Source organism: Ceratotherium simum, chromosome 1 (genome assembly GCF_057802395.1).
Source record: "Ceratotherium simum simum isolate JZ-2026a chromosome 1, ASM5780239v1, whole genome shotgun sequence".
In the NCBI taxonomy this organism is placed as follows: Eukaryota; Metazoa; Chordata; class Mammalia; order Perissodactyla; family Rhinocerotidae; genus Ceratotherium; species Ceratotherium simum.
In genome coordinates, this window is record NC_141900.1 from 36,859,068 (window position 1) to 36,873,709 (window position 14,642).

The following is a 14,642-nucleotide window of genomic DNA, read 5'->3' on the forward strand; positions in this document are numbered from 1 at the left end:
TCAGAAGAGTAGATGTGTATGAATTAGTTCATATTTTACAGTCATGTTTCTTTATAATAAAAATTTGTTAGTTATCCACATTTAAAGGAAAATACTCTTTTTTGCCTGTCAAAAGTAAAAATATATAGAGAGTTTTATCTTTTTTGAGGTAACAACATATTATCACAGATATTTTAGGAACTGTTTTATGATTTAAAATGTATGCCTAGGGGCCGGCCCTGTGGCTTAGCGATTGAGTGCGCGCCCTCCGCTGCTGGCGGTCCGGGTTCGGATCCCTGGCGCGCACCGACGCACCACTTCTCCGGCCATGCTGAGGCCGCGTCCCACATACAGCAAGTAGAAGGCTGTGCAACTATGGCATACAACTATCTACTGGGGCTTTGGGGGGGAAATAAATAAATAAATAAATAAAAATAAAATAAAATGTATGCCTAATTTTATATTAGTCTAAAATGTGTATTCATATTATTTTCAAATAGTAAGTTGTGAATGATATTTAAAACAAGAATAATTGCTTACTAGATATTTTGGAAATTGATTTAGAGTGACCATAGAAAACTTTAGTAACTCTAAAATCTATTTGCTATGGTAAATACCATTCAAATGTGAAGAGCAGGCATCTTTAAGAGTAAAATATTCTGACTGTACATGAGAATGTACAGTATTTTAAGTATTTTAAGCTTAAAACATGGTAATAATAATTTTCTAACATACTAAGTACTTTGTATATAAATTTGCAAATTCTTACAACATTGTTGTGAGCCTATTAATGTATGTGATTGTTGCTTTTTTTTTTTTTAATGCTTTTATTTATTTATTTATTTATTTTAAGATTTTATTTATTTATTTATTTTTTTCCCCCCAAAGCCCCAGTAGATAGTTGTATGTCATAGCTGCACATCTTCTAGTTGCTGTATGTGGGATTCGGCCTCAGCATGGCCGGAGAAGCGGTGCCTCGGTGCACGCCCGGGATCCGAACCCGGGCCCCCAGCAGCGGAGCGCACGCACTTAACCGCTAAGCCACGGGGCCGGCCCTGATTGTTGCTTTTTAAAAATTTTTTAATAATGTTAATGATCTAGAACTAAGTACTAGAAACATTTGAGCTCAATTTTTTCCCGTGTAGTTGTTGCAGTAAAAACAGATAAGCAGGTGCTGACAGTCAGAAACCCAGAAAACTAAGGCAGAGACAGTGCTTTTCTGCAGTTTCATGTAGGTGGTAACAATGATCACTGTTTTTTGAGAGCTTTGGCCTTGAGTCTGCTTAACTGTCATCTTAAAAATTGTTTAAGAATGTAGTCAGCGTCTGTCAGTGACAGCATTTTAAGGAGGCTGTGTTTATGGTTAACTTCTCTGTATTCTAACGTTTTGAAAATAAACTGAATATTCATATGGAGTAGATGTTTCACAAATGGACAGGACTATAAAGCTTTTAGGTGAAACATGGGTTATGAATGTAGTTTCATTTTGTTGTGGCACTGATTTTATTAATTGATGCTATTGTATTAATCTTGTATTATTACTTCTCCACAGTGTACAGCAGGAGTCACAATCAATAAATGTTAAATATAAAAGAAATAAAGTCTATCATAGAGCACATAGTTACATAAAATTCTTTAGCAAATATAAAAAGAGCCTATGCTGTCGTTAACTTGATATCTCCCTTTATATAATAGAATACAGATCTAGTAATGTAAAGTGGTTTATTTCCAAAAGAAGCATATTTTTGTTCAGTAAAATGAGAATACATCTCTTATGGAAAGTTGTACAGAGCAAATCTACTTGTCTACTATGACTTACCCCGCCAACTAATGTTAGCATGCACTAGAAATATTAAATGACTGCGGTTCAACAGTGTATCTTTTTTATTTAAAATCCTTTTCTTGGGGCCTGCCCGGTGGCGCAAGCGGTTAAGTGTGCGCACTCTGCTGCGGCGGCCCGGGGTTGCCGGTTCGGATCCCGGCTGTGCACGGACGTACTGCTTGGCAAGCCATGCTGTGCCAGCGTCCCATATAAAGTGGAGGAAGATGGGCACGGATGTTAGCCCAGAGCCGGTCTTCCTCAGCAAAAAAAGAAGAGGATTGGCAGATGTTAGGCTGATCTTCCTCACAAAAAATAAAAAAAAATAATAATAAATTCCTTTTCCTTTAAGCTTTAATAGGGAACGACCTGGTATTCTCAACACTTTATCTTCCTTCATGTATACTTTTCTTCCTTGTTTAGCTCGAACATGCGAAAGTTACACAGACAGAGTTGGTGCGTGAGTCATTTAGACAGAAACAAGAAGCGACCGAGTCCCTTAAGTGCCAAGAAGAACTGCGAGAGCGCCTTCATGAGGAGTCCAGGGCCAGAGAACAGCTGGCTGTGGAGCTCAGTAAGGCTGAGGGTGAGTACCTTGCCGTTGGCTACTGAGGGTGGAGAAATTTCAAGTCTAAAGATGGAGATTTTGACACAAGCCAGATTTGGAAACCACCAATCTTCTCTAATTTAGAGTGACCACTGATAAGTAGTTGTAGGGCTGGCCCCGTGGCTTGGCGGTTAAGTGCCCGCACTCTGCTGCTGGCGGCCCAGGTTCAGATCCCGGGCACACACCGATGCACCACTTCTCCAGCCATGCTGAGGCCGCATCCCACGTACAGCAACTAGAAGGATGTGCAGCTATGACATACAACTATCTACTGGGGCTTTGGGGGAAAAAAATAAATAAAAATAAAATTATAAAAAAAAAAAAAAGAAAGAAAAGAAAAGTAGTTGTAGTTTGTCTTCAGAGTTCCTCTGAGCAATTTTTTAAACCATATATATTTTGGGGGCCAGCCCCAGTGGCCTAGTGGTTAAGTTCAGCATGTGCCACTTTGGCAGCCCGGGTTTGGTTCCCAGGCTCAAACCTACACCACTCATCTGTCAGTGGCCATGCAGTGGCAGTGGCTCACATATAAAAAGAGGAAGATTGGCAACAGGTGTTAGCTCAGGGTGACTCTTCCTCAGCCAAAAAAAAACCTGTCTTTTTTTTAATTATAGAAGTACTTAATAGAATTACAGAAAATATTTAAAAATTTAAAAAATACAGAAGTGGATGATGGTGAGCTATTACCGTAATTCCACCATCCTAAAATAACTCTTAAATCATTTAAAGATGAGAAAACTGAAGCTAAAAGATGTTGATAAATTGTTCAAGGTCACCATTAAATGGTGATGCCAGGCTTAAAACATCTAAAGCCCTATGCTCTTTATATTCTACCATGCTGTTGTACAAGGGTGTTAGCCTTCTAGAATCACTTAAAATATCAGCTTTCTCTATTATATTTAAAATGCAGTTCAGTTCACAAGCATCTCATTTGTATTAAGCTGACCAGGAACCTATCTATTTATGTCTGTTTAATAAAGTGAGTTACACCTACCATGATGTGACACATTGGTGTAGCAAAATAATAGAAAGTACAGAGGAATTTCGTGTTTAGACACAGTGGTTAACAAGAAATCGGCTGTATTGAACATACCATAGTTACTGCTATCATCAGCAGCAGATTCATTCAAGACTTTTAATAGGTTGGAATGATTTAAGATTTTGCTAACAGTATACCTTTTATTGCTTATATTAAAACCTAATGGGGGGCCGGCCCTGTGGCTTAGTGGTTAAGTGTGCCCGCTCTGCTACTGGTGGCCCAGGTTTGGATCTCAGGCACACACCAACGCACCGCTTGTCCGGCCATGCTGAGGCAGCATCCCACATACAGCAACTAGAAGGATGTGCAGCTATGACATACAACTATCTACTGGGGCTTTGGGGAGAAAAAGGGAAAAAAAGGAGGAGGATTGGCAATAGATATTAGCTCAGGGTTGGTCTTCCTCAGCAAAAAGAGGAGGATTGGCATGGATGTTAGCTCAGGGCTGATCTTCCTCACAAAAATAAATAAATAAATATAAATAAATAAATAAAAAGGAGTGCATGTTATTTAAAAAAAAAAAACTAATGGTAAAATTTGAAATAAGTAATAATCCCATTCCCTGTTAATTTCATTTTATAGGTGTCATTGATGGCTATGCAGATGAAAAAACTCTTTTTGAAAGGCAAATTCAGGAAAAAACTGATATAATAGATCGTCTTGAGCAGGAATTGTTATGTGCAGGTAGTAGATTACAAGAATTGGAAGCAGAGCAACAGCAGATTCAAGAAGAAAGAGAGTTACTGTCCAGACAGAAGGAGGCTATGAAAGCAGAGGCAGGCCCAGTTGAACAGCGTATGTATTTTTGGACTTTGTATGAAACATTCCTTAAAAGTTCAAGGTGGCTTTTTTTCCCTTTTCAGTGCCATTATTCATTTATTTTATATAGGGATTTAAAAATTATAAGAAAATCAACCTTACTGGTAAATATCTTATTAGCTAACCATGTGGAATCAAGATTTTACCCCCTTTGGAAGATATTAACAGGAAAAGATAATTCTTCGTTTATCCTCAAACCTCTGGCTCAAGAGAAAGCTGCGTATAACGAGGCAGGAGTTTTTTTTAATTATGTAAGGTTCAGTTCTTTTAATAGCAGAGAGGCAACAAAAATGTATACTTGGATTAAATAACTAAGTGCACTGATCTGGCACTAGTAGTGAGCAGCTGGGGATGGATTTCAGCCTGCGAGAGAGTAGATTGAAAAGGTCAGTGGCTGTTAGAAGCAGGCTGACATCTAGTTTAATCTAAGTAATAGTTCAAAGAATATATAAATTTACAGATTAATAATTCCTTAAATAAGAAATTAGGTAACATCTTGAAGTAAATTTTGTTGAGCGGTAAAAAATAGTCTTTGTAATGATGGAACTTTAAATCCTTTTTATCATAGCCTCTCACTTTTATGTTACACACGCAGTTAGAATTAAAAATGTATAGTTTCACTAATTTTATTTTATCAATTTAGAAATACAACGTACATTTTTGTAATGTGAAGTTCTTTCTGGGTGCTCAAATTTGTTTAACACAGGTTTAGGAATTTTTATTGTGGAAAGTAGACCATACATGTAAAACATTCAAGAAATACGGGAACATCTCAAAGCGTTACCAGTGATAGTAACTGATGGTTTCAACTTTCGCTACTAATTTTTGTGTGTGTGTTATCCTAGTTTAGGAAATAGAAGACGTAAATTATCACATTTGTGTTCTGTGTTTCTTTTTTCTGTTCTTATAGGACTAGTAGATGCTGCAGTTGATGCAGCACCTGGAGCAGGTGTGTTTATACAGTTGCATGGCCAGTCTTTGGGTGGTAAACTTACAACTCCCAAAATTGGGTGATTCTTGGATTTTCAACCAACTAACATAGCTCTAATTTTGCAGTTTTGCTGTTGTGTTTCATACTTATAGTTTTTGTCTTTAACAAATTAAAAAACTTTTCTTACAATAAAAATACATATTTATATTTGAAATTAACAACTGAAATTCTTAGTGACCACCATCTTGTTATTCCACAGGGCTTAAGACCGTTTTGATTTTTTTAAGAAAATGTTGTTTTATTAAAGCATTTTTTCTTTAACAAATATGTTAAACTGTTACAGCCTATGACTTTTCAGAATGCTTTTTCTAAATCAAGAAGTATATAAGATGATGGTATCAATAGGATCAATGAAATTCAGTAAATTAAGGAGACTTTCTGGTTGATTTACTTTTATATTAACATCTAAGTCACTATTGTTTTAAAAGGAAAGCTATTTTCTGTAGGTTCTTAGTCCTGAGTACAGTGTTGGCAGACCAGTTTGTATAAAGACTCTAGGATTATGTTCCTTTCATTTTCTTCATTAGGGGATTGTTTTACTTTGCTATATATACTTTGTTATTGTATTATTAATATTAACAGCTAATACTTACATAGTGCTTACCATATCCTACACACTATTCTTTACATATATTAACTCACTTGATCTCACAATAACTGTAAGAGATCAGTACTATTCCTATCCCCAGTTTGCATATAGGGAAACTGAAGGGCGTCTTGTTTAGTGTCACATAGGATGTAAGTGGCAGAGCTAGGATTTGAACCCACAGTCTCTGATCTCAAACACCACAGCACACTGCCTCTCATACTTGTCAGTCTTCCCTCGATACACATATATGTGAGCATGCAAGACTAACTCAGGAATACGGGTTTAATAAGGAGTAAGACTAACAGGAAAATATGATTGCAGTTGTATTTCTTTTTCTATAACTCTTACTTGCCTTGGTTAAAGATTTACAGTATTTGATCTTCATGTGTATTGTGTATGCATATAAAAGTGACTATGGGTTTAGAATGATTGATTTTTGCCTGAGTTGAATTTTTTCAATGTTTGAGTTTAATTAGACTTTGTTCTATTCCTTATAGTGAAATGGATTTTTTTTTTGTCATTTGTCGTTCTGTTTTCACAAAAATATTGTTTTTAGTGACAGGACATATTCTTTTTGTTAATTCTGTATAGTTTTACTGATATTAGTTTGCTTACTTATATAGGAATATGTTATTTTGATATTAAGAGAATATTTTCCTTTTTTAAGTGTCTTTGAAATAAAACTCAGATCTTTTATTTCCTGAAGGTAAAATTTGAACATACGGGTTATTTCACTATTATAACATCATTACTTGTGATTTAACTTAGTATATTTTTACATTTATGTACAGAATTATTACAAGAGACAGAAAAACTAATGAAGGAAAAGCTAGAAGTACAGTGTCAAGCTGAAAAAGTATGTGATGACCTTCAAAAACAAGTGAAAGCTCTAGAAATAGATGTCGAGGAACAAGTCAGTAGGTTTATAGAGCTGGAACAAGAAAAAAATGCCGAACTAATGGATTTAAGACAGCAAAACCAAGCATTGGAAAAACAGTTAGAAAAAATGAGAAAATTTTTAGATGTAAGTATTCTCAACTAGAATATTGATTTTCTCAGTGGAATGCTATTTGCTGCTCTTCTAGGTTGTGAATTTTAAATTATGAAGAGACTGTTGAATTCTAATATTTTCATCTATATGTGTATTCTACCAATTAATTAAAAAGTACTATTCTGGTTAAAAATTCTAGTAATTTATTATGCAGATATCAGAATTAAAAACAATATAGGCAGATTATGAATAAGCTCTATCAGTTAGCCTTTCCAAATTCAGAGTTAAGAAGCTTGTCCTAGTCTTTCCTTTAACCAACAACCAAAGCAGGTGAAGATACTGAGCTAATTGGCCACCACTGTTTCACCCGCAGAAGATAAGCAGGTAATAATGTGCCCTTGGAAACACGGAACTGGCACAGTTGTCATTTCCCTCTTCCATAAAGATGTTAAATCTCTAATTTGACGTGGATTTATTTTCTTTGGGGTTTCACTTATGCCTGATGTTCTCTTCACAGATCAAAGAATCAGATTCGTATACATTTTGTAATTTTAGGTGTAAAACCTAGATTAGGATGAAAGAAATTGATTTATCAAACAATTTGTTCTACTTACTTTGTTTAATGACTAAATGAATGGTGGAATTCCTCCTTTGTTCCAAAAAAGTAAATTCATTTTAAGGAGAGTATTTTTATTTCATTTTCTATTTAATGCTACTTGAATAAAAAAAGTCATGCTTCGAGTAATATTTAAATGCTTAAATTTTTGTTGAAGAGCTCAAATAGGCTATGTACCGTATAAAAAATGTTATGTACCGTATAAAAAATGTTATCTTTGTAAACGTTTTTGATTTGGGATCTTCTGTGGTCATCAGTTACTTTTCTTCAAACAAAACTATACCTGTAACTTAAGGGAAGTAAGGGAAATAATAATATCAATTATATTGTTTCCTCAGTTACTCTTATTATTATTATTAAACTTCAGGAGCAAGCCGTTGATAGAGAACATGAGAGAGATGTATTCCAACAGGAAATACAGAAACTAGAGCAGCAACTTAAGGTTGTACCTCGATTCCAGCCTATCAATGAACATCAAACCAGAGAGGTAAGAACTTTACTGATATTGTCTGCCTTACAGTAATGTATATATTGTGTATAAAATAAGATGCACATCTTGAAAAATTTTAAAGGAATTCTTTCTATTGTATAAAAATCTACAAAATCAGAAAATTAACTATTACTTCAACGGGAGAAGGTTCTTGAAACCCTAAAAATGTTTTGTATTGAAATTTGGAATCATTCCCATTTGCATTTATATTCTACTATTGCCCAACTAAATAAACTTTACTGCTCATTTTTCTGTTCCCAACAAAACTGATCAAAAGTGTTGTGTGTATTCACTCTTTATTTCCCCATCTCCCATTCTCTTCTCAATCCGCTCCAGTGAAGTTTCTAACCCCACTATCTCAGTGGGGTTTCATATCCTCTACTCTGTTGAAACTGTTCTTGTGCAAGTTACCCCCAGCCTCATGGCTACGTCCAGTAATCACCTGTCTGTCTTCATCGTACTTGACCAATCAGAGGCATTCATTACAGCCTTCTTCCTGAAACACTTCCTTCTCTTGGCTCCTGTGACACAGTTACTTCTTTGGACTCTTCCTCCTCTACCCAAAACAAATGATGGAGTACCCCAAGCCTTAGGCTTGGGCCTCCTTTTCTTGCCTGTTTATATTCTCTTCGTAAGCAGTTATATATAAATGACTCACATTTATATGTGAGTATAAATGACACAAGTCTCCAGTTTTGACATCTCTGGTCGAGCTCCAGACTTGAATATTCAGCTGCCCACTCTATATCTCCATGTAGATGTCTCTAAATTAACATGTTCAAAAGAGAGCTCTTGATTTTTGACTAGACCTCACCAAAGAAAGACAAGAATAAAAACATGTTCCGTCTTTATTTCAGTAAATTCTATACCATTTCCACCTTCCTCATTGCTGAGACCTAGAATTTATCCTTGATTCCACTCTTTCTCAACCCCTCTTCCAACCCACTGGTGAGTCAGGTTGCACCACATCTTCCTATTCTTTCTACTTTCCTTCATCTCTCCAAATCCTAGCTGTCAGCATTGTTTGCCTGGATGGTTGTGGTAGCCTCCTTACCACTCTCCCTGCTTCTACTTTTCACCCCACCTGTCCATTTTCCTCATATAGAGACCTAGTCAGAACTCCATATTTACCAAATGAATGCTACATGAATGAGGGAAGATGCACTGTATAAATTGCTAAAGATGGCTTGTCATGGTTATAAACAGATCGTCCTAGGGGTTAAACCATTCCAGGTTGAATCATGGCTCTGCTATTTATTAGGTGTGTGACAATGGCTAAGTCACTTTCTAAAACTTGTTTACTCATTTCTAAAATAGAGATTGTAATAGAACCTCATAGGAATATTGGCCTGGTACATAGTGAATACTTAAATGTAACTATTATTATTTCTGAAAATAATTTTTAAAAAATTTTTATTTTTTATAAAATTGTATATAATTTCTATGCAGTTTACTCGATATTGTTTCTCTTAAAAGAATTCCAAAGTATAAAATGCCTATAAACTTATTATAGTAAAATATTATCTATATTCTCTTTGAATAGAAGTACTCTGTTGTAGAACAGCCTCGTCTATTAGAGCATTAGAAAAGTTTTCAATCCCCACAGAGTTTGTAGTTATTGGCCTTACTCCTAACAAACATATTTTCAGCTTTTGAAAAATAGCCGTGTTTTTTGATACTCAAAAGCATATTTAAGCTCTAGAACTTATGTCATTTCCTATTGTTTTCTTATGTTTGAAAAGTGTGACCAGCCTCATTCATGAAACTTGAAACTAACAAGGATGTGTATATTTGATTTTCTCCCAGAACACTGTGATCCATTTGTTCTCTCCTAACCTTGCCAGAGCTGATTCCCCAGCTTCTGATTTTCTCAAGATCAAAAAAATTCCAACTGTAAAAGTATATTGTGCAAATTTGCTGTCCCTGCTTTGTTTTCTTTTTCCTTGACCTTACTCCAAATCTTAGTCCACCCATTATAGTTCAAGCTTCTCCTGTCTGGCTTTATTACTGTCATCCTTGAGCCTGTAATTATAGATAAGCCTACAGTTCTTTTACTGTTTTGAGGAATAAGTATCATTTTTTTTTTTAGATAATTCCATCAAAATATCTCACTGAAATATGGTAGAATTCTTTTTTTTCTTACCATCACGTTTCGTTTTTCAGTAGGCTTTCTCTCTTCTCTTGATCATAACTAATTTCATAAGCTATCTTATTAATCCTTCCTGAATTCTTCCATTACAAAGCCATTTGCTTGAATGAACCTGCATATCAGAATCACTTAGGGAAACTTTCAGGGTGCACAGACCCTTCTCACCACCCCGCATTCTCATCTCTATTCTGGGCTGGTGGTATGCGTGGGCTGAAAAAGCTTTCCAAGTGACTGTATTAAAGCTCCCCCATCTTCTCCCATCCCTGTGACATTTAGAACCATTGTTAGTATATGTATCAATTATAATTATTTGTGGAAAGAAAAATATAATCCATGAAAGATTTTTTTTAGGTCATCTTATCTCACATAAAATTGTTAAGTCAGTACTCTGCAAACTCGTTTGTCCTCTTTATTACTAAGGTTTTAGTGTGATTGTACCATTAGAGCTTGCAATTCAACATTATTGAAAAGTATAATTTTTTTCTCCTCCTAGCTAAGAAAGTCTTAGTTTTAAGAGAAAGAACTTTTTTTAAAGGATTGGTGAAAGCAATATTATTTCTCTTTTGCTAGTGCTACTTAGTTGTATCAGTTCAAAAAATATCACCTTACTTGGAGATAGTAGTTGCTGTCCTTATCAAAAATAAAATTAGCGTAATGTCTAAAAATACTTTTTGAAATGAAGATAGATGTTATTAGCTTGCTGAAATTTTTAAATTACTATTTTTTCTTAATATATATTTCCAGGTTGAACAGTTAACAAATCATCTGAAAGAAAAAACAGACAAGTGCAGTGAGCTTTTGCTCTCTAAAGAGCAGCTTCAGAGGGATGTACAAGAACGGAATGAAGAAATTGAGAAACTGGAGTTCAGAGTAAGGGAACTAGAGCAAGCCTTACTCCTTAGTGCAGACACTCTTCAAAAGGTGTGATATTTTCTTTGGGTTCATTTTATCAAGTGTTTTAATGCAGCTTACTCTTAGTTACATGAACATCAGTTCTTTTAAACAAAAAAATTGCTATTGCTATATACATAATGTATATATCTTTATGTCTTCATTGACATCATAACCATTTCTGTTTACACTTATTTCCAAATGTTGCTTGCATACTTTAGTCCTGAGAAAGGAAGATTAGTTAAACCAAAAGAATTAATTACCCTTTTAACCATCAATAAAATTGTGGTTCTAAAATAACAGCCAAGTAAAAAGGACATGGACACCAGTTTAGGCTGATGCTCTTCCGCAGACTTAGAAGTAATGACATCTATTCCCATTATACTGCAGAAAGCACAAATGAATAAAAAGAATAGTGGGATAAGGAAGCTTGGGAGGGGGGCAGTTGAGGAGATAGTCTTCATTAATCAACTTGTTGATTATTCACTAGTGTAGATTATTTACTTCTAAATTGGAGATATAGATTTGATATTTCTCCAATTAAAGTGGATAATCAGGATTAAAGTCTGAAATTCTTATATATTTAAAGGTAGAGGACCGAAAACAGTTTGGAGCTGTAGAAGCTAAAGCAGAATTGTCCCTGGAAGTACAGTTGCAGGCTGAGCGAGATGCCATAGACAGAAAGGAAAAAGAGGTAAGAGTATGACAAAATGTGATTTGAATTATTTTAAATAAGCCACCTTGAATATATCATTTACACAAAATGGAGTTTATGGCCTAAAACCGAAGTTGAGACTGTTTCTTAGCTCATTGCCTAAGTTGACCTTGAAGACAATAACATGTGAACAAATAAACTGCTGTGAGAAAGAGTATTCTGGGTAGAGGGGACAAGTGTAAAGGCCTTGACACAGCAAGTTTTGAGGAGGAAAAGAAGGTAGATATTAGTTGAAGGAAGAGGAGAGTGGAGAGATATACTAGTGTTAGGGCAAAAGGCAGTCTGTCTCTCTTCTCCTGACTTTACTATGGGGTTTGAGTTGTTGCTACTTTGCTGTGGGTGGGTTTAAGTTGTATTGCCCTGGGATGTTATAGTGCTGTTTTACAATATACTAAACATATTCTTAAAAGTTTAGTAATAAAGTAATTATATAAAATTCTCCTATGTTTTTCTACTCCCTCCCTTCCAAAAAAAAGAAACTCCCACCTTTAAAACGGTAGTAATTTCCAATTCCTAATTAAATTATAACTTATTTAAACTTTTGTCTATGAAATTTTTCTAAAACATATCGTACTGTACATTGTCTAGCTATATCGTATCATTTAACATGTTTAAAATTTTTTAAATTACATTTTTATGTCCATAAAATCTTTATAGGACATTTAATATATGTTAACACATATTTATTGAACTTAAATATAGAACTGTTAATAAGTGCTTTAAAAAATACAGGAATGATTTAGACATCAGCTAAAACTACAGATCAGACTTGTAGTTTAGAGGAGAAAAGAGCCATCTATATAAATGACTATAATAATGATCATTTCCACTAGAAGGGTTATTTTCTCACTATCACATAATACTGACTAATGTTTATCTAAGAGGCTCCTGTTTATTTTGTTTTTTGGTTTCTCCAAGGAGGGGGGAAGCACTTTTGTTGATATGTAACCACTTGTATGTGTTTCAAAAAGAATTAATATTTAGAGATTTACCTTACACTAAATAATCAAAGAAATTGTCTGCTCCCTAAAAAGGTGGGCCTTCAAAACTGGACCCAAAAGCTTCCAATAATTGTTTACTTTTTACTCAGAATAGTAGTTATTTAGAACTACAAGAGGCCTTGAAGAGTATCTGTCAACCAACTCCCAGTTTTTACAGATGAGACGGGGCCAGATGTTGAATGAGTAAAGGGTTAAACTGACCCCTGACTCTGGTCTACTAGTAGTTTTTAATAACAGTGACAAGTACTGTGGGAGAACCCACTCACCTGTAACTGGAGACTGAAAGACAAAAATGTAAAGTTGAAACATGTATCTTTTAATGAAAATAACTTCTTAAGCATTCTCTCCTGCACTAGGCAAATGTTTTCAGATATCTGATTGAATATAAACATAAGATGTCCATATGTGTCATATATTTGAGGTACTTTCTACTACTCTCATCACCTAAATTTGTGTAAAACATTTTTGTAAAAAGTTTATTATAATGTTTAGAAATGCAGAATGAATAGAAAGAGAAGAAAACTTGAAAAGAGGAGTTTCAAGATGATAAGAGGAGAATAGTGTGGAGAGAAATGAAGGAGGAATTTCTTTAAAAAAAATAACTTCAATAATGAGATCTAGCTTATAGATGGCAATAGTAAGTAATAATAGTTTACTTTGTTGAGATCTGTGCTACAAAGTGCTAAGTATTGTAAATGCCTTATGTCATTAATCCTTACACTCTCCCTGAGAAAAGGCTCTATTGTTATCTCCATTTTACAGAGAAGTAAACTAAGTCTTAAGAGAGGTTAAGTAACTTGCTCATGGTCACACAGTAAGTGGTTGAGCAAGAATTCCTCCCAGATTTCCCTGATTCTGGAGCCCCTGTGATGCTGTACTGCCAAAGCTTCAGGGCGTGTTTTCCTTGTTGGTAAGAAGTGTTAAAGACTGTCGTTCAACCTTTATTGAGCTCCTACAAGTGTAGACTACCACTGTTCAGTTGTAAAACCAGCACTGGACTTCAAGGAATCTGCTCTGTAACTAAGAAGACATAAACATTTAAAAGAGATAAAAACACTTAAAAAGAAAATCACAAATAGGTGCAAATTAATGTAATCCAAAGAGTCTAGATATCATTTGGTAGCTAAATTAAATAAGATTAAAACAAATAGCTACCAGTCTATTTTTAAACCTTAATAATACTCTTCTGGTTTTTGGTTGTTACAGACTCAGTAATAAGACAGCTTGGGACTGAAACTGGAGTCTGGCTGAATAAGAGGACAGAATGCCGTATAGTGTCTTTTTTGGGAATTGAATTCTCTGTTCTGATGCCTCAAGTTCAGCTACTTATAACAAGAATGTTAGTGCTTTAGACCAGTGCTTCTCAAACTTTAATGTGCATATGAATCCCCTGGGGATCTTGTTAAAATGTAGGTTGTGATTCAGTAGGCCTGGGGTGGGGCTTGAGAATCTGCACATCTAACTCGTTCTCACCTGTTCTGCTGCCCCAGGGACCACACTTTGAATAACAGTGCTTTAGATCACGGAGCGAAGAATTTGACCATAAACTGTTGTATCAAAAAAGAAAGTAAATATCATGTGAAGTAGGGCAGCAATTTTGAACTTAAATATCTATGTATGTGCTGATTTTAAAATAATACCTTGTGATCAGAAGTAGTAGTTGTAGAAGATAGGGATAGGTGTAAATACTATTATGTTAGATAACTTTGAAGAAGATATAATCATCACAGTTTTCCCTGATAATTATATTTGCACAACTACTAAATGTATTTAAGGTATGTCTTCTGAGTTTAATACCAGTGTTAAACAGAAAAGAAGTTTAAATGTAAGTCTTAGACATTAGTTATTAGAAGCAGGATAAATGATAGCTAGGATTGTAAGACTCCAGAGGTAAACTCCCCAGGGTCAAAAGCTGGCTTGACCCCATACTAGCTGTGTGACCCTGATCA

General features: G+C 35.0%; 1 protein-coding gene across 13 annotated transcripts in view; it reads left to right on the forward strand.

Moving 5' to 3' along the window:
- Nucleotides 1-14,642, forward strand: part of AKAP9 (A-kinase anchoring protein 9) — a 152,521-nt gene that overhangs the window by 106,163 nt on the left and 31,716 nt on the right. For all 13 annotated transcript variants that reach the window (XR_015548901.1, XM_087418649.1, XM_087419248.1 and 10 more), the window contains 6 exons: nt 2,222-2,384; nt 4,024-4,236; nt 6,632-6,864; nt 7,815-7,934; nt 10,831-11,007; nt 11,567-11,671. Coding sequence is in view for 12 of the 13 variants with exons in the window: in XM_087418649.1 (XP_087274775.1) it covers nt 2,222-2,384; nt 4,024-4,236; nt 6,632-6,864; nt 7,815-7,934; nt 10,831-11,007; nt 11,567-11,671 (1,011 nt within the window). In the remaining variant the exon portion in view is untranslated. The remainder of the gene's footprint in view (nt 1-2,221; nt 2,385-4,023; nt 4,237-6,631; nt 6,865-7,814; nt 7,935-10,830; nt 11,008-11,566; nt 11,672-14,642) is intronic.